At 42.0% G+C, this 26,922-nt stretch overlaps 1 protein-coding gene across 2 annotated transcripts in view; it reads left to right on the forward strand.

Annotated features, from left to right (window-relative positions):
• CPVL (carboxypeptidase vitellogenic like) overlaps positions 1 to 26,922 on the forward strand; it is a 126,110-nt gene that overhangs the window by 63,016 nt on the left and 36,172 nt on the right. For both annotated transcript variants that reach the window (XM_032872458.1, XM_032872466.1), the window contains exons 8-11: positions 3,718 to 3,840; positions 4,284 to 4,415; positions 8,983 to 9,081; positions 10,874 to 11,047. In XM_032872458.1, coding sequence (XP_032728349.1) covers positions 3,718 to 3,840; positions 4,284 to 4,415; positions 8,983 to 9,081; positions 10,874 to 11,047 — 528 coding nt within the window. The remainder of the gene's footprint in view (positions 1 to 3,717; positions 3,841 to 4,283; positions 4,416 to 8,982; positions 9,082 to 10,873; positions 11,048 to 26,922) is intronic.

A 26,922-nucleotide genomic window follows, 5' to 3' on the forward strand; every position in this document is an offset into this window, starting at 1 on the left:
AATGGAAACAGCAGTGAAGGATTTGTCACACTGACACAGGGCGAGGAAGTGTGTGATAGTCATTAGAAAGCAAAAATGAGATAAACATCATCAGGTTAGCAGATGTGGACTGAGCATTGAGGAATCTGTTTTGGACATGGTCATAGAACTACCCATCTCACTGTCTGGTTTTCTTTAAATGGTCAGCTTAGTAAGCATGGTGGCGGATGGACCCAGGGCTGAGCCCTAGCTTGGGAGACCACAGACTCATAGCCTCCAAGACCGTTGACTCAAGTGTGGTGTGATATGAGAAATGGTAGATGGGGAGGCAGCCGAGTCTCGATGGATTCCAGCCAGGCACGTGATTGGAATGCACAGACCCTTGTTTTCATCATTTTAAAATATGGGAAGATAATGTTAACCTTAAATTAGTTCAGCTTAAAGGGGGGAGGTAGCCTGTTCGTAGTCGATGCTCAGAAATTGAGTAGGTGTTCCATCTTAATTTCCTGCCTGGATCTCTCCCAGATAAGCATCGTGGCTGCAAGGGGGAGGGTACCATAAAAATGTGGCTGTTTTAGCCTGAATTCATCATCACCATCGTTAGAGCCATTTAAAATACATGCCCTTCCATCTCAGTAAGAGTTAAAGAGATGTTTTATTGCTGGATCTTATAACCAGGCAACTTGAGTGATAACATCCAATAGAGAAAAAAATGTTTAGCAGTAACGTCAGATTAGTCACTCCTTTGTCAGATGTGTTTTTATGTTCCTACTGTGTGCTGGGCAAGGTACACAATGTGAGAATAATAATCCACAAAATGGCAAACTTCACCCTATCACATAGCAGTCAAGTTTTCATAATATTTTTTCAGAAGAAATTATTAGTTTTCCAAGCACAAGTTCTGTTCTTTATTGATTTTTGTGTCTTCTCAAATATCTACCGCAATGCTTTTGCCAGAAGAGTTGTCCAATAAACCATCACCAAATGAAAACTATGTAATATATCTTTAGCAGTAAAATGATTACTCAAGGAAATTTGTGTTTTGAGGTTCATCTTAGCAAAATTATATTTGATAAATGTTCTCTTAATGTTCCTAATGAGAGAGTACAGCACTGTTTATGCAACAAACCATGTTTCAGGCATATAAACAAACACATCTTTATATCCCTTCACTGAAGCTAAAATGTGCTCATGGTTGTGGATGGATACACTGTTTTGAGTCAATACTTTGCCTAAATAATTACTGTTGCACAAGAGGGCTGCATCAATGGGGAGATCTCAGAGATCTTGTATAAATTATGCAAATTACATTACTTTATGTTACCTTGGAAGGAGTGTAGGTTTGGGAGTAGGTCAGAGCCGGTTAGATTTTGACTCTGCCATTTTTCTGAGCCTCAGTGGCTTCGTATTGATATTGGAGTAATGATATGTGCGGCGTATGATTAGGGTATGGAGTAAATGAGGGCTCATGGGCCTCCCAGCCTTTGAACTACAGACCCCTGCAGAGTCTCGGAAATATTACAAAGGGTCTGCGGACTCATACGTACCCACTCCATGCCTTTAGTCTACTTTGAACATATATGCGTTAGTGTTTTTCAAATGCATGTAGGCTCATTCGAGACTCATTCATTCAACAGCTGTGTATTGATTGCTAACAAACAGCATCAGGCACAGTGGTTATACTAACCTAAAAACAGATAGCTCTGTGTTCATGGATATTCTACTCTAGTGTGGGTGGGAGACTAACAATACCCAAGAAAAATAAGTAAAAGTTTGTAGGAACGTGGTAAGGATTTGATGAAAAAAGAGAGAAAGGAAATATAAAATGTTTAAAAAAAAAAAAAAGGAGGGGTGTTAAAATTTTAGATGGGATGGCCAAGGAAAGCATCCCTAGGTGTCACTGAAGGAAGTAAGGGAGTAAAGTATATGGCCATCTGGGAGAAGAGCATTCCAGGGGAGGGAGCAGCAAATGCAAAGGCCCTGATGGAAAGAAGAGTACAGCATGACTGTGGTCCAAGACGGGCTGGAGAGGAATGAGCAAGGGGGTAGCAGGGAATAGGGTTAACGAAGTACGATATCATGCCAATCCTTATGCCTCCGAAAAAGCACTCTGCTTTTACTCTGAGGGAGATGGGGAGTTGTCAGAGGGCTTGAGCATAGCAGTGGCAAGACCAGATTCACATTTTAGTAGACCACTATCTTGAAAATAGACTGGATGAGGGGAAGGACAAAAGCAAGGGGGGCGGTTAGGCTACTGCAATAATCCAAGCCAGAGATGACAGAACCTGGAGCAAGGCGATGAAGAGGGTGCTGTGCGAAGACCCTGGATCCGGGACCTATCTTGACAGAATAGGTAGAGTTGACAAGGTTCACTGATGGACTTTTTTGGGGTGTGAGAGAAAGAGATAAGGGATGGCACTGGGGCACCTGGCTGGCTCAGTTGGTTAAGTGTCTGACTCTTGATCTCAGCTTGGGTCTCCATCTCAGGGTCATGCTGGGTGTGGAGCCTACTTAAAAAGGAAAAGAAAGAGGGGCGCCTGGGTGGCTCAGTGGGTTAAGCCGCTGCCTTCGGCTCAGGTCATGATCTCAGGGTCCTGGGATCGAGTCCCGCATTGGGCTCTCTGCTCAGCAGGGAGCCTGCTTCCCTCTCTCTCTCTGCCTGCCTCTCTGTCTACTTGTGATCTCTCTCTGTCAAATAAATAAAATATTAAAAAAAAAGGAAAGGAAAGAAAAGAAAAAGAAATGGCACCATGATGTTCTAGTTAAAACAGGTAACATTAATAGAGAGGTTGAAAGGAAGGCTTGGGGATTCAAGCTTCATTCTGAACATACGAAGTTTAACATTAGACATGCAAGGGGAGATGTCAAAAAGACGGCTTTTTAATGTAAACAATACAAGACTAATTTTCTTAAAGATTGTATGTATGTATGTATGTATGTATTTATTTATTTGAGAAAGAGTGCAGGGAGGGGGCAGTGGAGAGGCAGAGGGAAAGGGAGAGAAAGTCTCAAGCAGACGCCATGCTGCGTGCAGAGCCCATGTGGGACTTGATCCCTTGACCCTGAGATCTCGAACTGAGCCGAGACCAAGAGTCAGATGCTCAACGGACTGTGCCACCCAGGCGCCCCAATACAAAGGTATTTTTAAAATATTTCTGAATAGTAGCTTTCCTCAGCATAGTCTAAAAGTAGAATTATAATGTTTGTGTCCGCAAAATATTTTGAAACTGAAAAGGAACCCTGTACTTGAAAAGGTTGGAGACAGAGATAATTGTCAAGTGGCAATTTCAGTAGCCAATAAATGTTACTTTCCTTCTCCTCTCGCCTTTTTAATACATGTAGATTTCAAACTGCATCATCATACAGATTTTGAAAACTTCATTTTGGCCTCGAGACTTTTTCCTTTTCAAATAAAGTTTTTAACGGAGCCTTCTGGTAAGACAAGCCGCATGGGTGGCAGATTTGTGAAGGAAATTAGACTGTTCACCTGTTTCATGTTCACCTGTCATTTTTTTGCGCACCTCCCCGGTGATTTGCATGTCACTGGCGCTGTCTGGGGATGCCAGAGGAAGCGAGAGACAGAGCTCTGTGCTATTGTGGGATTTACAGCATAAGGTAAAATATATGGTGGATCTCATGTGGAAATACTGCTGTTTTATTGTTACTTTAATTAGCTTAAATACATAACGGTTATGGCCCCAATTTGTGATGGTTCATTTCCACATCTACCCTTCTCAGTCGTACGCAGGGAAGTACGTGCCAGCCCTTGCACACTATATCCACGTGCTCAACCCTGTGATGAAGATGAAGATCAACCTGAAAGGAATCGCTCTCGGAGATGCATATTCTGATCCTGAATCAGTAGGTGTCTGTCTCCTTTGTCCTTTCCATTCTGTCCTTTAAGGAGATTAAATCCCCTTTGATCCAATGGAGGCTCCTCTGACCTTCGGGACCTGAGTTGATGGAGGGAAATAATGTTGCCCGGTTGACTCGCTAATGATTTAAAATCTTCTCATTTTTACCAGATGTTTTAAGGGGTCAACTTATTCCGTCAGCCTCGGTTGGATGTGAGCGTGAACGTGGGGCACGCGTGCGTGTGCGTGTCATGTTTGTGTATTTTGTGCATGTGTGTGGTATGTGTATGTTTGGGGTATGTGTGTGCATTGTGTGGAATGTGTGCATTGTGTGTGTGTTTGTGTGCAGGAGACTGACAAATGACAGAGGGTTACTTCACCAAGCAAGTGGGCTCCCCTAACTTCTCTCTTTCTCTCCCTATGGCGTCTGCATTTCTCTTTTCTCCTCAGATCATAGGGGGCTATGCCACATTCCTGTACCACATTGGCTTGTTGGATGAGAAGCAGAGAAAGTACTTCCAGAAGCAGTGTGATGAGTGTGTGAAATACATCAAGGAGAAGAGATGGCTTCAAGCCTTTGAAGTGAGTTCTGGGGACTGCATGGCCGTGGAGCAATGAGAACCATGTGAGCTGGGTCCTAGAAGTGTCATGGTACTCGGGTATGTTGTTGTTGTTGTTAGAGAAGGTATAGCTGGTCCGCTGTCCGCAATCAGGAGACGGGTGAGTGTGGGCTCAAAGTGAAGGAAAGAGCCGTCGGGTCTCTTTGAATTTACTTTGACTGTCTTCTAAACCTGCGATCACCCTGGAGTGTTTATCTAGCTGTGTCTCTCATTAACTGTTTTGATTTCTTTAAATGCTGCGTAGGCCCTAAAGGCATGCCCTATCACAAGGAAATCAGAAGAAAGGCAACCCAGAAAGTAGATACATATGCTTCAGCATCTGCTCGAAACCCTTCAGAAGGGTGATATCCGCACACGGCATTCCAGCTGGAGACACGACCTCAGTGTGTAACAAATGTCACGTGTTCCTGTGTGTCGGGAACAAAGCTGAGAAAGTGTAGTCATCTGAAACTTTTATAAAGAGCCATTGGTATTTGTAACTATTGTCACAATGCTCCCCTAAAATTGAATTTAAGAATCCAATAATATGGTTCTATTCGTTGCCCTTTTTATTGGGATGGAGGGAATTATTTAAAATCTGAGACTATACTAAACATTAGCGTACAGGAGTTTGAGGTTTTGGTTTGGTTTGGCTTTGCCCGTGCAGGCAACGATTGTATACCAATGATCTCTTTTAGGTTTTGTTTGTCTGTTTGCCACCTTTAATCGTAGAGCCATCGTGTTTCATTCATCAGTAAATGAGACGAGGAGTGCATTTGGAGGACTTCAGTCTTCCTGTTCTTGGGAGCCCATCCTGTACCTGTACCAGTTTTCCTAACGGCATTGTTGTTATAAAGCCTGAGGCCTGATAGGAATAGTCTTCTAGGCACTGCAGGTCTGCTGGTTCAGATCAAAACAGGAGACCATACAAACTCAGGGAGAAAGGCGTAACAAGGTTACCCTCCATTTCACAAGCAGGATGCCTCGCCCTGCCTGAAACCTCTGAAGCAGTGAATGCCCTTACCATCAATTCTCCCAGCAGCAAGATGTGCAGCTGAAACCACCCATCCCTCCAGATGCCAACAGCTTCTCCTTTCTCTGCACCAGGACACCTGGTGTGGCTGGGGAGTGCGGATTCAGAATTTCCGTGCAATTGTAAATGCAAAGGAAGAGTGATCTCACGGGGACATGTAGGATCCCTCTTCGACATGCAGTGACACTATTTTTGAGTCTGGTTTTAGGCGTTCTGTTGTAGTAGGCAGAAAGGGTAAAAGGATTGAATCTCCAAAATTTTAAATTAATATCAAATGTTACATCATGGGAGACCCGTTGGCAAGTGAGAGATTTGATGTGTTTTTGAAGAAGCATACGGGGATGAAGTGATGTCAAGAGGAAGAACATCCAATGGGCCCTAAGGGGTAAGGAAACCAGAAGGATGTCCTTGCATCCTTGCATGTTGCAGCAGCCCGAGCCCCCACCGGATTAACAAAACGGGGGACAAGTTCAGGTTATTTGGTGTTTTCAGAGGTAATGAGAAGATGGCCCATGAGGTCAGAGCTCTCCTAAACTAGATTCATCAGAAAACAAAGCAAAAGACACCAAAACCCAAAACAAAAGGACAAAAACCACAACAACAAACCTAGGAAGGTATGCAGTGTCTCTTTGACCATTGATCCAATATCTTAAGAATTCACTTAATACTTTTTGTTTTATTTTAAGGGAAATAGATAAACCGATACTTGGGAAAGTAAGCCAGCAGTGGTCAAATGGGTTTCAGCGTAGGCAGTAGAAGGCTCAGAGAAACCCTGAGACCCACGAGAGTACTGTCAAAATCACAAGCCTAAATGATAAAGCCTGTTGGATGCCCTGATCCCTTAACATGATGTAGTTAGTCAAAAAGCAGGAACTTGGAGCCGGAGGGAATTTCGGAGACCATCTTCTGCCCGTACACACATGCACGCATCCACATTTCACTGATGAGGGGGCTGAGGCCTGGAGGGACTGCATTCAGTGGCCAAAAGCCCCATAATAGACTGTGGCAGTCCTAGGATTGGAATCATCCCCCCCTCCCCGATTCCTGCCGTGGTATTCTCCTGTGGTAACTCCCACTCAGTATGTAAAAATCCTGGGATATTTAGACATTCTGCAAGATGCACAATGGCCCATCTCTGGCCGCATATTGTCCCCCTTACCATGACAATATTCTGGATCACAGAGTTCTTTCCGTGAAACCAGTTTTGACCAGAAACTGGATTTCACAGGTCTTGACCACCCTCGTCACTTACTTGACAACAAATGATGTTTGACTCTTTCTGAAATCAGATCCATTCTTAAGGGTGGAATTTATATTCCCATTGGTGTTGAAGATAATTTCTAAGCATAAACAAAATGCTGCTTGTATTCAGAACTACTGCTAGCCTGTGGTGTCGCCTCTGGGTGGACAAGTTAGAAAAAGACACCTCCGCTGAGCAGACATAGTCCTGTGGATTCAGAGCTTGACAAGTGGAGGCCACCATTGTACGAGAATAGAGAGGGCTTTTTCTCCAAATGCAGCCCAAGTCTGGTTATCCAGCTCGGCAAGCAGAACTTTGATGGCTCTCTGCCCCTCTGCCAGGCACCCCCACGTAGCGCACAGGGCACAGCCAGAGGCAGTGGGCCTGCGGGACCGTAGAGTTGCTAGAGCATACTTATTACTCCCTCCCCTTTCCACAATGATGATCCTTTTCATTCTTGGTCCCTAGCCCTGTGGCAATGGTCACTTGGATAAATTAAGTTGCTTCATGTTTGGTAAAGAAAACTAATCTAATAAAATAATGGAATTTTATATTAAGCCCAAAAGCATGGCCAGAAAGAATTGAAGACTAAGAGAGCAGCAGTCCGCCCCTTGGAGAGCTAGTGTGTGTGTGGCAGGATGTGGAGCACGTAGGCTGGAGAGCATGGCCTGGGCTTGAATCTCTCCTCTGACATTAGCGAGGCATCTTTGGTGACTTAACCTCCATGTGCCTCAGTTTTCTCACCTGTAAAACTAGGATACTATTGTCCTGAATTCTTACCACGTAAGAAAACCTAAAATCATACCTGATAGTTGGTTTTGAAAATGCACCAAATTCATCCTTTTTACAGGAGCCCCTTATGGACTCAATATCCTCATCCAAAAGCATCCCAGTGTTCTCAGTCTCTTTTCTAAGTATTCCCTTCATCTTTGTGCTCTACCCAAAACCTGCTTCTCCCCTGCTGCTGTCCCTTCCCCTCTCAAGCAGGGATTGTGTTCTGTCTTACCTACTTTGTACCACTTGGCTCCTGGGTAGAGTGGGTGTCCTCCATGCTCCTCATTACTGCCCTCAGATCATGTTCTGTCCTTCCAGAAGCACTGAGCTCTGACTGCCTCATCCTCACATGATCTCACCCACCACTCTTTGTAGTTACCTACCAGCCTCCAATTTTCTCCTTCTCATCCCGAGAATGCCTCACTGTCACTCTCTCTCAAGGGCATTGTGCTTGTCATTATTTCTAATGATCACAGTGTCTGCATGAAGGATCATTTCAATACGCGGCCCCTCAGTCCTAAGTCTCCTGTCTTTCGACAGTCTTCTTCTTCTCTTATCTTAGCTGCTCAGTCCCAAAACAAAACAAAAAATCTGACAATCACTCTACAACCTCAGATTCTCATCGCACTGTCACACTTCTCCGAATATACCAATTCAAAGAACAGTTCTGCAACCCCATTGTCTTCCAGTCCATTGATCCTACAACCGAGTCATGATCCTTAACCCCTTCAAGTCTTAGTTGCTTTAAACACCCAGCTGAAACTCAAGGTCAGCCCAGCTCCTTTGGCCAAACCACCATCCACGCTAAAAGCACTTGTTTACACCCCGTGTCTATCTCTGTGCTACTACACATGACCAGAGAAGGGCACGCAATCATGCTGACTGCCCTCACCTCCGATGTTGACCAGTTTTTAAAGTAAGAAGTCCCAAGGGAACTTCCACTAGCTCCAAGCACCTGGGTGAATGGTCAATGATCCATATTATGGCAATCCTTCCCTACAAGGCTCATTCCCATGGTCGGGACCTTTGAGCTCACTGTCTCCTCTGCCTGGAATGTTCTCTCCCTAGATGTCTGCATGGCTCACTTCCTTCCTTCCAACAGGTGTTTACTCAAATGCCGTCTGTGTTTCCCCCTCTCTGCAGTGCACCTTGCACTCACGCATATACATGTGCCCACACATGCCATGACACTTCCTACTCTCCTTCTCCTCTTTAGTTTTCTCCTTAACACTTATCACTCTTACCATGCTGCATGTTTTTCCTGTGAATGCTTGCTTCTTGTCCCCCTCAAGGATATTAGGTCCAGGGGGAGGACTTGTGCTCTCTTGTTCACACTGCTGTGTCCCCAATGCCCGGGGTAGTGTCTAGCCCAGAGAAGATGTGCAATAAATGGTTGTTGAATGAAACGATGCTGGAACAAGGAAACTGTTAAATCAGTGCAATGACAAGTGCCCATGTGTTTTTACCTACCCTGATGTTTTCCTTCTCTCTCTCCTGACCTAGGTACTGGATAAACTACTAGATGGTGACTTAACAAGCAACCCTTCTTACTTCCAGAATATCACAGGATGTCCTAGTTACTATAACATATTGCAGTGCAAGGTAATGACAACATTTTTGAAACTGTGATAGTGTTGGCTTAAAAATTTTGGCAAAACCAAACTTCTTCCAATTTGAGAAATACTGTAGGTGACTTTAAACTGGATAAATATGTCCTAACTGTATGACATTATTTGATCTACTAATCTATAGGATCCCCCCGCCCCACTGACGTTGTATATGTTATAATCTGACCATCAAGAATGATATTCCATATAACTCAAAACAATCTCTGATTAACACAATCCCCCTCACCCCCCAGTAGAGCTTGTTATATAGAAATTCTTTTGTCAAAGATAGAGGCCAGGATTGCTCTCCTGGGTATTAGGTTCCAGAATGCCAAGCCTGTAGTGAGTTTCTTGAAAATGTCCACATTATTTGCTCTGTACTTAAGACGGCTTGGATAATCAAAACTGCCAAAGCCTTTAGGAAAATATTTGCTTTGTCTTACTTTTGACTTAAGGTGGTTTCTGCACTTAGTATGGCCCTCACTTTAAGCTCTTTGGAATATTTCTCAAAATATTCAAGTAGTTTTCTTCCATAAAAGTAGGCCAAAATCAATGTCTTCTGTGCAGGATTAATCAAATAAAACAAAAGAAGCCAAAGTGGGTATTTGGATTTGTATCATCTTTATCTAGTGTATATGAGAATACATCTTGTTTTAAAAATTGCCTTATTTATGAGCTATTTTGTAAATAAAATATAAAGCTGGTTTCAATAGAATCTGCCAAACCTGTGGTTTTGGATTTAGATTCTACCAAGAGAAAAACAGATGGTAGGCAAGAGAGAAACAGGATTTGTAATCACATTTCTTTTTCCTTTACAAAGTATTGTATTTGAAAGATTAGCAAAAAAGGAGGATGCACAAAATTATTGATCTCAAATTTTTTTATCCCTTTGTAATTTTTTAAAATAGCATTTATACCTTTTTTCTTTTAGCATGATGAGTATCACAGACTTTTCACTATCACAGACTTTATGCAGTATTTTTTTTTTTTTAATAAGGCTCATGGACAACTTTTCTTTTGTCTCATGTCCTTCATAAAGTCATCTGTTTTTACACTTGGTATATTTCCCTCCTTCAATTATGGTGAGCTGATTATTTTGTACGTGTGGTTTTAATAAGCAGCAGAACATGGAAGAGAAAGCCTTGCCTTTTAATCCACCAGACCACTGCTCTGGCTTTTGTGGTCCATTTGACTTTCGTCCCATAGAGCCTCCGACAAGGAGCAAATTGTTTTTGATAATCTCACCCCTTCCGTTTTTCCTGTCTTTTGCCTCAAATGTTGGTGTTTTTTTTTAAGATTTTATTTATTTTATTTGACAGAAAGAGTGAGAGAGCACAAGCAGGGGAAACAGCAGAGGGAGAGGGAGAAGCAGGCTTCCCGCTGAGCAGAGAGCCTGACATGAGGCTCAATCCCAGGACCCTGGGATCATGACCTGAGTCAAAGGCAGATACTTAACCGACTGAGCCACCCAGACACCCCTCATATGGTGTTGTTGATTGGAGTCATAGATTCTAGAAGATGAGTTACCAAGAAAGAAAAATCAAGCATTTAAGTGCAAATGGAGCATTGGCTCTGAAAGTATCAGATCATCCAGGTTTATTATCAATAAAATTTAAATTACCTCAGAACCCCTCAAATTAAAAATCTCAAGGCGGAGACCAGTTAATAGTCATGTCTCGTCTTGTTCATTGTAGTTTGTATTAGCAGAAATTTGCAGCTTTCCCCACAGGCTGTTCCTGCCACCCAGTCACGTTTCCTAGTGTTTTTCTGATATCCCCTTCTGCCAGGACCCTGAGGACCAAAATTACTATGGGAAATTTTTGTCCCTCCCGGAAGTGAGGCAAGCCATCCATGTGGGAAACCGGACTTTTAGTGACGGATCCGAAGTTGAAAAGTACATGCGAGAAGATACAGTAAAGTCCGTTAAGCTCTGGTTAGCTGAACTCATGAACAATTACAAGGTAAGAGAGTTACTCTAGTTACTATCTATTTCAGGAACTTTGTAGATAACCCAGAGTGGAGGTGATGTTCTCTTGTTTGTAATTCAACTTCTGCCACTCTGTTTTTACTTTTGGGTTATTTTACAAACACAAACAACAACCCCCAGACTGTTTGGTTTCTTTGAATTTTGTAGTTTTCCCTCTAATTAAATTACTATCCCTTGATAGTTTCCTAAAATGAAATTCTCTTTGGCACATGCCACATCTCATCATTTCTTGAGAAAAGAGGTACAGCAGAGCCAAGATGACTGGCCTTGTGGAAGCCAATTTTGCCTTATTTCTTGCTTTATAATATTAATCCCAATGAAGTCAGGGATAAATGAAATCAACTGGTTATTCCAAAAAGTGCATTTAACCTTGTAATTGTATTCATTCCTATTGCTCAGTCACAGTTTTTTTCAGTATCTGCTTTATGCCTAAAATAGTGCTAGGCTGTCAGCTTGAAACAATGAATGAGAAAGGCTCCCTGTTTTGAGGAGTATAAATTCAAGCACTTTGTTATCTGAGATACTCTGCCTGATTTGCGGTTGGAGGTACCCAAGGAAAGGGAAAAGTGTGAATGAAGCCCTGAAAATGCAAGCAGAGGGGGCATGGACCCTAGAATTCTCACCATGAAAGAAGGACACCAAGAGCAAGTGATGTAGGGAAAAGTCATCCTCTGAATTTCTTTCCTGCTACCACCGTTCTCACCTCTTCTGATCTTCCTGAGTTGTTATCCTCTGTCCTCGGCCTGGTCTGTGGGGGCACCTCCACAGGGTAAGTGTGCTCACGATGGAGGGGACCACCACCTGAGATGGTCCACGCCCTCTCTAGTTCCTGGTAGAGGCAGGAGTAATGTTTGAGATAAACAAAAACCAGGGCAGCCAGTAGCCTACACATCTTTGTGAATTAGAAAAAAGACAACCTCCCCTCAGGATACTTTAGTTCCATTGGTCAAAAAATTCTAATACATTGCCTTAATTCCAACTCTTTACTACCATTTTCTGCCATGAGGAATACACATGTCTATAAGGTCTTGAGATTGTTCAGTGTACAGTTGTCACTACTGTGCAAGGAGCCCATCGCCAAAGGTGCCCTTACTAGATTGCATTCTGAACTATGCCAGACCTTGAAGGCCCATCTTTTGGTGCTGTCTCTAGTATACAGTTTGAGACCCTCGTATACAACCCTTATTGAAAAAAAAATCTATGGTCAGTGGCATGCAATCTATAAACCCATTATAAATTTGTAGAACTTAATGAAATATTTTCTAAGAAAGAAAGGGTCTAGCTAGATGAGGTCAGAATTTCAAGCATCCTTGTGTTTGGTTCCATCAGGGTCCTGAGTGCTTGCCTACCCAGGGCCTTCTCTGCACACTTTTTTTTTTTTTAAGATATTTTATTTATTTCAGAGAGAGTTCATGAGCAGAGGGAAGGGTATAGGGTGAAACAGACTCCCCATTGAGCAGGGAGCCCAACACAGAACCTAATCCTGGGACCCTGAGATCATGACCTTAGCCAAAGGTAGATACCTAAGTGACTGAGACACCCAGACGCCCCTCTGCACACATTTTTAAAGCACTTAACTGGTTGTCCTCTTCTCTGAGCTCTCAGACCATGTTGTCTCTACACTGTGGCCACACTTAGGACCCTGTAATATCATTGTAGGCTGTCCATTCCAACACCAGCCTGGAGCAGATGCCAATTACAAATGAATGAATGAATGAAAAATCCATTCTATAAATTAGTGCTACATCAAAGATATATCTAATAAATGTGTCCATGATTCATTAGATATTATCTACAAATTCATTAGGCCAGAAAGAGCTGAGCACTTATGTTTTCAAGACATAAACAATGGGCTATAATATAACATTAAAGAATATGAAGTGGGTTTGTTTGGTTTTTTTTGAGAGGAGAGCAGATAAGGAAGTTCTGCATACATTTTTTTTGTGCCCCTGGGAAATACATTTTCTCATTGTCTAAATTGCACTAGACTATGATTCTTTTCTCAGCCAAGTGAGGATAGGAAGGAACATGCAGCACACCTGATGATAAACTCTCTTGATAACTGGTTAATGACCATAGAGTATCCCCTTGATTGGTAAAGAATATACTGATTAAAAATGATCCAGTATTTCGATATGTAAACATCTCTGTCCCTGTTTCCCATGTATCTTAAACCTACCAACATGAATTCCAGTGAAATCAGAATATTCTTTAAAGTCCAAATTAGTTGTCAGAAAAAAAAAGAGGATAGATTGGTGGTACAGATAGACTGTGTTTCCATAAAGAAAGAACAAAGTATGCAGTCAGTCTGCGCGCCCACCAAAAAGTGGCTGCTGCAGAAACAGACTGCATATTCATTGCTACAGCCGGGGTTGCCTACAGGGCAATGATTATCTTTGGCTTGTCTGTTAATGGTGGTGAACCTCAGTGTATGAGCAATAGAATCAGAACAACCTAGGTTGTTTTAAAACATTAGTACCCTCAAAATTGTATTTATGCAAGTGTCAGTGCTAATTTGTCAGAGAAAATAGTGCACATGTTTGTATTTATAGGAACATGGACATCTTTTTCTAGTACCAGATTCTTTGTAGGCAAAGTGGAGTTTCTCTGATGGGCTGAGGAAGACCTTCATCAGCTTCCGGGAGCTCAGAGAACTCCTGTGGCCCATCATTTTCTGTGTGGGCTTCGTAGAAACATCATCCTTTTCTTGCCGGGAACGTGCACTCAAAAGTCATTCTCTTCCATTAACTTCAGATGTTTGGGCGGTAAATAGAAATACATTAGCAGTTTCCAAAATCAGTAGAAGAAGAAATAATCTGTTGGACTATTGGCATTCTCATGATAAGTCAGACCACAATACTTGCAGGATTTTTAGAGTTAGCTGGGTCATAGAGCATGATGGCTATGAGTATGGGTTCTCAAGTACTTTGAGTTTGAATTCTGGTTCACCGTTCACTGGCTGTGTTCCTTTGGAGGAAGATATTTATAACCTCTCTGTTCTTCAGCTTTCTTATTTGTAAAATGGGAATAATAATAGCACTTATAGGTGAGTTCTTGGGAGGTTTAAGTGGATTACATATGTAAAAACACTTAGAATAATGAATAGCAGTTAGAAAGTGCTTGAAAATATAGGCTGTGACCAATGGTGTTCAATAAATTTTAACAAAAGTCCTTAAGCACATGCTATATGCAGAAGTTATGTAAGAAACCTTGGAAAACACAAAAATAAGAAAGACTTAAAACTCTCAGTTTCCGGTTCAGCATTTAAGGAGCTTAGAAGTTACCGCTTGATCTGAATAACAAGTTAAAAGTTAAACTGAAAAGTCGACAACTCTTCCTAGATCTGTGAGAGAAGTGAGGCCAGAGGGCAAACACCTTCTCCACAAATGGGAAAGAGGCGAGCAAATACAGAGAACCACAACTTATCTGAGCAGAAACGTCTATAGTCACCAGTGCCGGGGTAGAAAAACCCAAACTGTAAGTTTTTACAACAGGAAAATGAACAATCCAATTAAAAAATGGTCAAAGACCTTAATACACCCAAGTCTTAAGACCTTAACCCCTCACTCAAGAAGATATACGGATGGCATCCAAGCCTCTGCAGAGTTGTTCAACATCACGTCTTCAGAGAATTGCAAATGTAAACCACGAGATGCCATTATACACCTATGAGAATGGCCAAAATCCAGAATGCTGACAACACCAGGTGCTAGGAGGATATAGAGCAAAGGGAACTCTCATTCATTGCTGGTAGGAATGCAAAATAGTATAGCCACTTGGGAAGACAATTTGGCAGTTTGTTGTTTGCTTGTTGTTGTTGTTTATGCAACCAAACAACTTTAACCAGATAATCCAGTCGTCATACGCCTTGGTATTTACCCAAATGAATTAAAAATTCACGTCCACACAAAATCCTTCACGCAGGGGTTTGTAGCAGCCATATTCATAATTGCCAAAACCTGGAAGCAACAAGATGTCCTTTGGTAGCTGAGTGGATAAACTGTAGCATAGACAATGGACAATACTACTCAACGCTATAAAGAATGAGCTAGCGAGCTGTGCAAAGACATGGAGGAAACAAGTGAAAGAAGTCAGTATGAAAGAGCTACACACTATACGTTTCCCATTCTGTGAGATTCTGGGAAAGACAAAACTGTGGAGACAGTCAAAGGTTCAGTTGTTGCCAGGGCTTAGTGAAGAAGGTGAGGCGAATAGGCAGGGCATAGATCTTTAGGGCAGCAAAACTATTCTGTATGACATTATAATGTGGATCCGTGTTCCTATGCATTTGTCAAAATCCATAGTCTGTACACCATCACGAGTGAGCCCTGACGTAAACTAGGGATGTTGAGTAATAACCGTGTATTAGTGTAGGATCCCATGTTGTAACAAATGTACCACTGTGGTGGGAAAAGGTGGTGGGGGGGCAGTTTGTGCATGTGTGGGGTCAGGGGACAGAATGTAACGGTCTCATTTTCTGCTCAACTTTGCTGTGTGGCTAAGCTGCCCTAAAAAGTAAAGTTCAAGAATTAAAAAACAAAAAAGACTTCATTGTCTGCCTAGTGAAAGAGATATGTACCAGTATAGTTGATAAAAGGTAGACTCAGTTTCTACTTCCGGCACAGTGATAGAGACCGAAAGGCCCCTTCACTGAAACAGAAGGAAATTCAGATGAAATTGCAACAAATACAGTTGCCACACTTTTGACAAAAGAAGATCTCAAAGTGAGAGAAAGAAAGCAAAACAAAGAGATACAAAGACAGGGAACTGAGTTCTGCAGAGCAGTAACAGTAGCACAGGGTGGCCGTAAAGACCAATGTCCTCAGCTCTGTAATTAGTGACGGGGCCTTGGGCCCAAGGAAGGTGAGTTTGCTGAGCTGAAAGCCTGGTGCCAAGCCTGGGACGCGTGGAGGGGCTAATTGGTCCCATGGTGGTAGTGAACTCTGGTGACCAACAGAACTAAATACACAACACCTAGAGGTATTTGGGGTTTCCAGATTTTTATTAGCTAAATTCAACACAAAAGTGAGCTCGTTATCAACAATCGTCCACTCTGCTGTTAAACAGGGCTCCCATTGCTGAGGGTAAGCAGAACCAACTACAAAAGATGTGGATGTCCAAGGCACTGCAGATCTGGAAATATGTGGGATAGAATATAAATAACTACGTATGAAATTTTTAAACACATAGAAAAGGAGTTTAGAAATAAGCAGTAGACAGCCATCAAATATGGCTAGGCCAATTTGAAAGAAAAGCAATAAGAACTGTTAAAAATGAAAAATACAGTATATTTAAAACCCAGTGCTTGGGAATAAAGAACAGATTAGACATGGCTGCCAATAAAATTCATGGATTAGGAGAAATTAATCAAAATGAGACACAGTAAGACAAAGATGATTTGAACGACGTAATTAGCCATCTTGATTTAATGAGTGTATATAGATCTCTAAACATAGTAATCAGCAAGTCACAAGTATTTTCAAGAATTTGCATCATACAGCCCGTATTCTCTGACTGTGTATGAATTTAGAAATCAATAATAACAATATATATAAAAATATCCAAAAAATACAAATAAAAATGCAAATCCATCTAACATGTATATCAAAAAAGTTCAAAAAAGGATGAAAACCACATATATAGCAATGTTAAAAGAGAAAAACTTTTTCATCTAAATAGATGCAAAAACGTGGATGTAATAAAATTAAAACGCATTTATGCTAAAAATTTTAGCAAACTAAGAATAGTATCTTTTTCTTTTTTAAGATTTTATTTATTTATTTGACACAAAAAGAGCGAGAGCGAGCACAAGCAGGGGGAACGGCAGCAAGAGAGGGAGAAGCATATGAGCAGGGAGCCTGATGTGGAACTCGATCTCAGGACTCCGGGATCACAACCTGAGCCAAAGGCAGTTGCTTGCTTAACTGACTGAGCCACTGAGGTGCCCCACGGTATTGGTTTCCTATGGCTGCTGTAATACCATTACTGCAGATTTGATGGCATAAACTACAGAAATTTATTTCCTCACAGTCCTGAAGGATATTTAAATCTAATGTCGCCTTCACTGGTGTTAGTATGGCTCCGCTCGCTCTGGAGACTGTGGGATAATCCATTCCTTGCCACTTCCAGCTTTTGGTGGCTGTTGGCATTCTTTAGTTTGTGGCTACATCATTCCAAAATCTGCCTCTGTGGTCACATGGACTTCTTTTGGTTTAGGGTCAAATATCCTTCTACCACCCCCTTATAAGGATACATGCGACTGCATTTAGGGACCTCATGGAGAATCCAGAAAAAGCTCCCCATCTCAAAATGCTTAATCTAATCACATCTGCAAAGTCTGTCTTCCTCCTTCCTTTGTACCTTCATTTCTTCCTTTGTTTGTTTTTTATTTGCTACAGAAGGTAACATTCACAGGTTGCAGGGATTAGGACTGGATATCCTTGGGGAGGCAGTATTATTCAGCCCAGCATACGGTATGAGACTTTCTTGACTTGATTTAAAAAAAACTACCAAAAGTCCACAATAAGCATTCTTTCTGTTTCATAAGACAGAACACACATTGCTTTAAAATCAGAGTTCATTATGATATAAACAAATAAATTTTAAAAGAATGGGGGAAATTCCAGTTACTAATTGTACAGGGAATAATGGAGTCATGATATGACAGATAGTACAGTAATAGTAGTTTCAGGCAAGAATCACCAATAGATGCTAAATTTGGTGAGTGAAACTGTGATGAGAAACGCTATCAACATAGTCCCAAAGTATTCCCCTTCAAAATATTTATGATATTTATTATTGCCAAATAATAACTTTACAGTAGAGAAACCTGGCATATATGATCTAAGTTAACATTACCATTAATGGGACAAACCAACATTATATGCCTCTGAAGGCATATAATTAAAGACACAATAACGTTGATGTGATGTTCTTCTAAGAAGTGTCTAACAGGAATTTGATCATGAGGAAACATCAGACAAACTCAAATTGGGGGACATTTCACAAAATAATTGCAAGTACTCATCAAAAGGTCATAAAAGACCAAAGTAGAAGAAGAAGAAAAAGAGGGAGGAGAAGGTAGTAGAAGAGGAAGAAGAAGAAAGAGGAGAGAAAGAAGGAAGGGAGAAGGGGGAGGGGAAGGAAGGAAAGAAAAAAGGATGGAAGGAAAGGAAGGGAAACAGAGAGGGAGAGAAAGAAAGAGGAGGAGGGGAGAGGAGAAGGGAAAAAAAAGAGAAAAAAAAAATTTTTTAATTTTGTAAAATTAAAAAAAAAAAGAAAAAAGGGGGAAAAAACCCAACCTGAGGGATTAAGGAGACTTGAAACCTGAATATATACAATGTGTCACCTAGGACCAAAGAAAGGGGACAAATGGAAAATTTTGAATGAAATCTGTAGAACAGAAAATGGTTTATATCAATGTTAATTTTCTGGTTTTAATGATTCCATGTGGTTATGTGAGATGTTAGTAGTTTGAAGGCTACATGAAGGGTACCCAGGAATTCTTCGTACTATTTCTTCAACAACTTTATTGAGGATACAGTTCCCAAACTGAAGAATTGACCCATTTAAAATGTTCAAGTCTGTGATGTTTAAGATATTCACAAATGTTTGCAACCATTACCACTCTTTAACTTCAGAACGTTTTTGTCACCTCCCAAAAAATCCCTTATCCTTTAGCAGTAACTCCCTCATTAGTAACCCACCCCCCTCCAGCCCCTGACAACGACTACTCTCCTGTTTCCATGGAGTTGCCTATTTTGGACATTATACATAAAGGGAAGCCTACAATATGCGGCCTTTTGTAACTGGCGTCTTTCACTGAACACAGGGTTTTTAGGTCATGTATCCATGCAGCACGTATCATGACTTTGTTCCTTCTTATTGCCAAATAATATTCCGCTGTATGACTAGGCCCCATTTTTTTCATCCACTCATCAGTTATGCCCACTTTTTCCCTCTTACGCATCATGCTGCGATGAGCAGAAGAATACATACAGAATAAAACAGGAAAACAGGCAAAAATAAATAATATATTATTTTGAGATACATGTGTATGTAGTAAAACTTTTTTCAAAAGTTAGGAAATTCTAAACCTAAACCTCAGGGTAGGGGTTCTCTTGGTGGGGTGGGCAGAAGGTTGGGACAGGAGAGAAGTATTCTGGGTGGATTTGCTGGTACTGGTCACACTCTCGTTCTTAGGGTGGCTAGTGCATTTGTGAATGTCTGTGTGTAGTGTGCTTCCTAACCTACAGACACAGTGTAATACATTCTGGGACGTATGTATAGTATATACATGTAGTATATATGTGTCTGTAGTGTGCACAGTTTTGAAGGAGGCAGACGGTGACGTGTGTTGTGCAGATGTAATTGACCATGTTCTGAGCAAGTGGACTGCTTAGCGTGGCTGCGCCTTTATACTCACTCAGCACAGGACAGAGGTTTGCAAGGCATTATAGGGGAGACAAAGACACTGATCTCTCACCGAGAATTCCATCAGTTTTCCTCACAGGGAGATGTTGATTACATAATCCAAAACAGATATTTAAATAATCTTTTTCTACCTCACTCCATAGGCCCGTTAGTGGGCAATAAATTTCCCTCGCAAATCATATTCTTTTCCAGTTCCCTGATACTCATGTTAAGGTGTGTGCAGTTTCAGGTGTCAGGCTGCCTAGAATTTAAATTTTCCCTCTCACTCCCTAGTCTATAAAATCTTACTTATCTCGTAGACAATAAGCATAATAAGGGCAGCCATCTTACCTTCTTAGTAACCACTCTACGTAGGGCACCTAGCACAGTGTCTGACATGCAGCTGGCACCCAATAAACTTTAATGATGGAAGAATTCTCATGGCAGGGGAGGGACACCTGGGTGGCTCAGTTAGTTAAGCGTCTGCCTTTGGCTCAGGTCATGAGCCCGGGGTCCTGGGCTCAAGTCCCAGCATCAGCATCGGGCTCCCTGCTCAGCGGGGAGCCTCCTTCTCCCTCTGCCTCTGCCCCTCCCACTGATTATGTGTACTGGCTCATGTTCTCTCTCTGTCAAATAAATAAATAAAATATAAAATAAAAAAAGGAAACAATTGTCATGAGAAAAAGGAAGTAATGTCAAAAGACTTGACAGAGAGTAGGTGCTGCCTAAGAACATGTTACTTCCCTTAATTTGCCCTTCTCCTACCATTCTGGAACTGCACTTCTACTCTGGCTGTCGTTTGCCTTGCTCCCTTGGCTTTAGAAGCACCTAGGGAGCCTCAAAAAAAAAAACCAAACCCTAAAATCATGGCCCACTCCACCAAATGTTCTGATTTAATTGCCTGGTAAGTTCCTAACACATAGTAGTGTGAATAAACTTAGAAGGAAAGGAGGGAGGAAAAGGACAGAATGACAGAAAAAAAAAACAGGTGGTTTGTTCATTTATACCATAGCTGTCTTTACAATAAACTCAGATTTGATTTTAGTAACTGCAGATAATTCACCAGTCTGATTACCATCGATTATGTTACTATGTTCCCTTCTCTTTAAGCAGGATTTTTAAAAAAAAACAAAAACAAATACGCTCTCATACACTGATTATAATATGTATCTTGACTTTAAAAAAAAAGTGTGAGGGGCGCCTGGGTGGCTCAGTGGGTTAAGCCTCTGCCTTCGGCTCAGGTCATGGTCTCAGGGTCCTGGGATTGAGCCCCGCTGGCTCTCTGCTCAGTGGGGAGCCTGCTCCCCACCCCACCCCCACCTGCCTCTCTGCCTACTTGTCATCTCTGTCAAATAAATGAAGCAGCTGGGGGGTGGGAGGCTGGGGGAACCAGGTGGTGGGTATTGGAGAGGGCACGGATTGCATGGAGCACTGGGTGTGGTGCAAAAACAAGGAATACTGTTATGCTGAAAAAAAAAATTTTAAAAATAAAATCTTTAAAAAAAAAATATGGTAGGGGGTGGGAAGTGTCTCTCTAAAATCTAGGAAATGCAGGCCATACTCCCTAAGAGCTAGAGCTCTGTGCTTAATCAGACGGTATGCTGTTCTTATGATGATTCTTGTTTAAAAAAATTTTTTTTGAATTTTTTTTTGTTTTGTTGTTTTTTTTAATTTGAGAAATCTCAAGAATGTTTACTCAGGTCTGTCCTAAGCCAATACATTTTTCTGTAAACATCACAGCGCCAGTTAAGTTTTGTTCAATTTAGTTCCCTATTTAGACCATGAGATGTTTGCAGCAAGTGATGACTCTGGACCCACCTGTGCTGGGCTGCTAGTTTAAAGCAACTGCTGCAAATCACTCTTGACAGTTTGCAAAATACTGTGCAACTTGGTGAGATGCGAATCTCAATGATCACTTTCTCACCACCTAAATCAGTGGATTCTATGTCTCTTTTTCACCATCACTCTCAACTACCCTGAGTAGTTATGCTGTGCCTCACCAAAACTGTCACAATGTAGCAGATTCCCTGCCCTGCTGTCATCCAAGAACATGTGCTGACCTTTAGCCGCTCACTCATAGGCAATATTGGTAAATAATGTTTTTTATTAACATATAACGTATTATTTGTTTCAGGGGCACTTGAATATGTTTTTAACTCCTTTTCTCTGTCTGGCTATAGTTCTTGCCTTCCCAAAAACATATGAGCTATATTTTCAAAGTCTAAATGTTCATGAGAACGAGAATGTGAGTGTGTAAGTGAGTGAGTGTGTGTGTGGTTGTATGTCCTGTGTGAAACCATTATTTCAACGAACAGGAGCTACAGCTCTATACCTAAAGGCCATTTGGATCAAAAGCAAAACCTTGTCCTTGGATTTGAAGTTGCTCCCGTTGCTAGGTTGTTAGGAAGGCCACTGCAAATTCAGGAGGTACCATCTCCAAATACCAGTTTCTACCTCCGCGTGCTTGTGCTTTGAAAGGTTGAATTGCCCTGGGGTAGGGCTTAGTTTGCTGTGTTTAAAAGTTCATCTTGTCAGGAAATTGTAAATTTAAAGTTGCCTTTCCCTGTCCTTTCTCATCCTGCAGCTCATTAAGTTTCAACTAATTGCATCTTCAGAACTCAGGATCTTAATGTGTTTCAGCTTTACCACTGGAGCAAAATCCAACACCCAGCTGTTGAGTTCTCTTTACTTATCCCAGGCTATCAAAAGATTTTCATTTACAAATGGGCAGTTCTTGATTAATGAATGTGACATAGAATTTTGAAAGGTAAATATTTCTAAGTAGATCTAACTCATTTTAGCGGTCACTCTAATTGCTTGTGGCATTTTCCTTAATGCCATCATCTGATGGTAAAATGGCAATTGTGGCCAGGAAACGAGATTTGACAAATGACAATTTCTTGCATACAGGAAAGCCCAAATGCTTAAATAGGTCTGATTCTTCAACTTTTAGGTGGACTCTAAGCTTCTATCAAAGCATGATGGGAAAAGTCTGGCTTTGTTGACTCTAAGCTGACGTGATCACTTTTCTTCCAAAACCCTTTGAAGACAATGAAGCCATTCTATGAAAAACTTCTGGGAGGAGGAAGTAGCTCCCAGTGAAGCCTAACTAAAGAGAGGGAAGCTAATCCTGGGACATTTGTTTTATGTAATCATAGCCTATAGAAAAGCAACTGCCACTTTATAAGCAAATAAAAATAGTGTACATAGGAAAATCAGTGTATACTGCAGACTTCCTTATGAATTCATTTTACCTATTTCAGTTATAATCCAAGTGTAAGCAAGAGCAGCATTAATTTTTTTATGAACTGACTTCTACTGGGCTTCTTAATTTTTTTTTTTTGAAGACTTTATTTATTTATTTGACAGAGATTGTAAGTAGGCAGAGAGGCAGGCAGAGAGAGAGGAGGAAGCAGGCTCCCCGCTGAGCAGAGAGCCCAATGCAGGGCTCCATCCCAGGACCCTGGGATCATGACCTGAGCCAAAGGCAGAGGCTTAACTCACTGAGCCCCCGCAGGCGCCCCTGGGCTTCTTAATTTTTAAGCATTTTGATGAAGAAGGGTAAAGAGAATACCCATAAATTATAAAAGAGACTTTGATTTCACCCAAACCTGCCATGCTTCTGACACCTGTTTTTGTTTGTCCTTTCAGTTTACGTTGGGACGAAATGTTCACATGAGAACGACACATATTTCTATTTTCTCTTACTTATTTCTTTAAGCTGTTTGAAAATATATTCTGTGTGAATTGGTTTCAGTTGCTTTGTCTGGGGAGCACTGTCATCATTTTGTGAGGGCTTTATTTTGTTGTCATGTGATGCTCAAAACATTAGAAGGTACACTTATGATTTATGGCAACAGAAAACGTAAACTTTCATCTGGAGTCACCCAAATATGGCAGGGGGAGGGCAGTATGAGGAGAAAGATAATAATAGCGATACCATCTGCCAGGTAGGCTCCACGGATCTCAAAAACAATGTACTGAGAAATGCTTATTTAATTCCAGGTGCTATGAAAGCCAACTGCTATGAATACAGGCGATTATATCAGTTGACTTTACATTGAAAATAGGAGAGAGTGGGGGGAGTTGTCCTTTCCAGATCCCGTAAGGGGGGGGTCTTTCGTGCAGTAACCTTCGCTACACTGTAGTAGCTTCTCCATCTTTCATCCTCACGTCATCATATGACAGGAGAAGGTGCAAAAGGTGGACACAAATGTCGTAAAACTGGACCGTGGGACACCAGGCTGTGCCCACCACCATCCTCTGGGGAGTGGGAAGAAATAGTAAAGACTTAATTTTTCTTTTTTTTTTTTTTTAGAATTTTTTTTTTTTTTATTTGAGAGAGAGAGAAAGAGCACAATCAGGGGGAGCAGTAGGGGGGGAGGGGGGAAGCAAGGTCCCTGCTGTGCAGCGAGCCCGATGTGGGACTCAATCCCAGGACCCCGGGATCATGACCCAAGCAGAAGGCAGACACTTAACCGTCTGAGCCACCCAGGCACCCCTAATTTTTCTTTTAATTTAAAAAAGGGGGGGGAATTAAAAAAAAAAAAAAAGCTCTGCTAATGTTTCATAGATGGATTGGGACCAGGCGCTTATCTGGTCTGTATGTTAGAGAGTCACATATTTAGCTGTGATGGAACCAAAATGCCGAAAGCCAGTGTTCTCGTTTTTCTAACCTTCGCCACCATCATTTGAGCCCAATGGCCGCAGGATCTGGCTCCAGGTTCAGCGCTTTTTCCACTAGAGTCTCCTCTTCTTCCATCTGAATGTGACTTAATCCAATGGCAGTTGACCTGGTTTATCGGTCTAGAAGGGGAGGCAGCATTCACACGCTTGCGGCTGCCTGAGCAAACCACAGTCGCAGCCCCCGGGGGCCCTTCCAGAGCTGTGGCGTCGCTGGGGTGGCCTGTCCTGCTCTGTAGAAGTCGCCCAGTCCTGGCCAGGCCATGGGTCAGTCTGTGCTGTCAGCTTGATTATGAGCAACTCCCACGTCTTGTCACTGGGTAATAGTCTACACCACGGCACAGGGTTCCTGTGCTGAGTGACATGTGATTGGATGAAAGCTGGAAACTTCAACCAGGCTTTTTGAAAAAAGAGCAAGGCAGGAGCCCCTGACCTCTTGCGTCTTGACTCCCCTGTGTCTCCCTGGACTCTGCTCGCTCTGAATATTCAAGTCTGTTTCTTCATCCTCCGCACAGTCCTTGTATTTATTACAGTGTTTTGCACAATCCTTTTGAGCTTATTCTCTGGAAAAAATAGGCAGAAAGTGCCTTACTTACCAAACAAGGGGGAGTTATGTTTTGGGGAGAAAAAAACAACAACAACAAAGAAACAAAAAAACTAATTGCAAGCTCCTAGAGCGGCTTTGATGGAATATCACTGTTGAGAGTATGGGGCAGAGAACCTTGTGTCTGACTGATACCAGATTTTTCTGTGTAGGTGAAAACCGAGAGACCATAGCGCATCAGTGAGACTTCTTCTTTTAAATTTGGTAAGGAGAGGGAGCTGTGCGACCAGGTACGTGTCTTCTCTCATGGGGACATCAGCCTGGTTGGAAACTTTTCACTTATTTTGCTGCTCACCTGGGGACTGATGAAAGTGGGCGAATTAGACTTCTAGAAGTGCCTTTTCTGGTTCCTCGGGTGAGTCCCTGTTTACTCTTAGTCTTCTGATATAAAAGGCAAAGTAATCCTCATTTGCAGAGAACTAGAACTTTCTCACCTGGAAGGGAAGTTTGTTATGGGAGATGAGGAAGGCCAGCCAGAATCCAGAATGGGCTGCACCTTGCTGAGTGCCCTCCTCACAGGGCAGTGGAAGGCCTCCCTTCCCACTGTTCGTATTCCTTTGGGACCTTATGAGCACTTCCTTTTTTTTTTTTTTTTTTTTTTAAGATTTTTATTTATTTATTTGACAGAGAAAGAGAGAGAGGGAAAGCACAAGCCCAGGGAGTGGCAGGCAGAAGGAGAGGGAGAAGCAGGCTCCTCGATGAGCAGGAAGCCCAATGAGGGCTTGATCTCAGGACGCTGGGATCATAACCTGAGCCAAAGGCAGACGCTTAACCCAGTTAGCCACCCAGGCGCCCCTTCTGAGCACTTCTAAATTGATGCTGTTGAGGTTGCTGGGCATTTCTTCTGTGGCAGACCACGCTGCTCTCTGTTGGTCCTTGAGATAGCTTCAGCAGGGAGGTCATTTCCCTGCCCTTCCCTGGTAGAAGGGAGAGCAGGCACCAGCGACATTGCTTAGTGTCTGGGACTCTGCTTCCCTCTTTTCCGTCTCAAAATCCTTGGTGGACCCACTCAGATTTATAGCAGTGCTCTTTATTTTTGAACTTGAGTGACAGTGATGTCGAGGAGCAGGGAGCTGGCAGGGGACTTGATGGCTAGGGGTTTTCTGGAGCTCCTCTCTATTCCCTGAATAATTGAGGCCAGAGGAACCACTCCCACTCCTGCACCTGGACTGTTTTCCAGCTTCCTGAGTCCAGCTGGGTGAACTGCAGATTCCTTGTCTCAGAATGGCCGTCCTTGGAAGTTATGTCTGTCTTCTGGCAACTGTTGACAAAGGGACAGATTTTCTTTGCAGGATATACCAAACCCAAAGTATACATGGCTGCTGTCCAGTAGAAATAAAATGCAAGCCATGTATGTAGTTTTAAACTTTCCACAAGGAACATTAAAAATATATAAAGAAGCAGGTGAAATTAATTTTGATAACATTTTCATTAACCTAGTATACCCAAAACAGTATATCTGCATGCCATCGATATTAAGAAATTACTGAGATACTGTACATTCTTTTCTCAGTAGGAAGTCATCAGGAACCAGTGCGTATCTTAGACTTACAGCACATCTCAGTTTGGACTAGCCATGTTCCAAGTGCCCACTAGCCCCCCCATGTGGCTGGTAGCTACTGTATTGATTAGTCCGGGTCATTACCTGTAGCCTTAATTATTATAAATTATAGTATTTTTTACTTGTTCCATGGGGCTGTTTCTTGTTGGCTGGGTTGAGTGCAAGTGTATATATTCATTAATGAAGTTCATTTAATAATGTGGGAAAGGAAAGAATTGGCTCCTTGGCCTACCTGTCAGTAGAGTAATAACATTGGCAAGCACAAAGCAGTCTTTGGAGATGACCTTTGGTGTGATCTTGAAGCTGGCATTCTGACAACCAGGAAGGACAAGTTCCTTTCTGGAGAGACTCATCTGGGAAACCGACAAGGCTGCTCCTGGGGCAGTTTCAGTTCATTAAATCCAGTTATTGTGATGAGGGTCAGAGGAGACTCTTAAGAGGTTAGGGAATCAGAAAAGGGCTGTGAGAGCAGACCCTGAAACAAGAAGCCAAACAAAGACTCCCCTCGAATGGGCCCCCATGACTTTTCTATTCCAACGGGAGGAAATAAATTATTCTGGGTCATTATTAGAAGTAATTTTAAGTGTGC

Source organism: Lontra canadensis, unplaced genomic scaffold (genome assembly GCF_010015895.1).
Source record: "Lontra canadensis isolate GAN:19392208 unplaced genomic scaffold, GSC_riverotter_1.0 scaffold2, whole genome shotgun sequence".
In the NCBI taxonomy this organism is placed as follows: Eukaryota; Metazoa; Chordata; class Mammalia; order Carnivora; family Mustelidae; genus Lontra; species Lontra canadensis.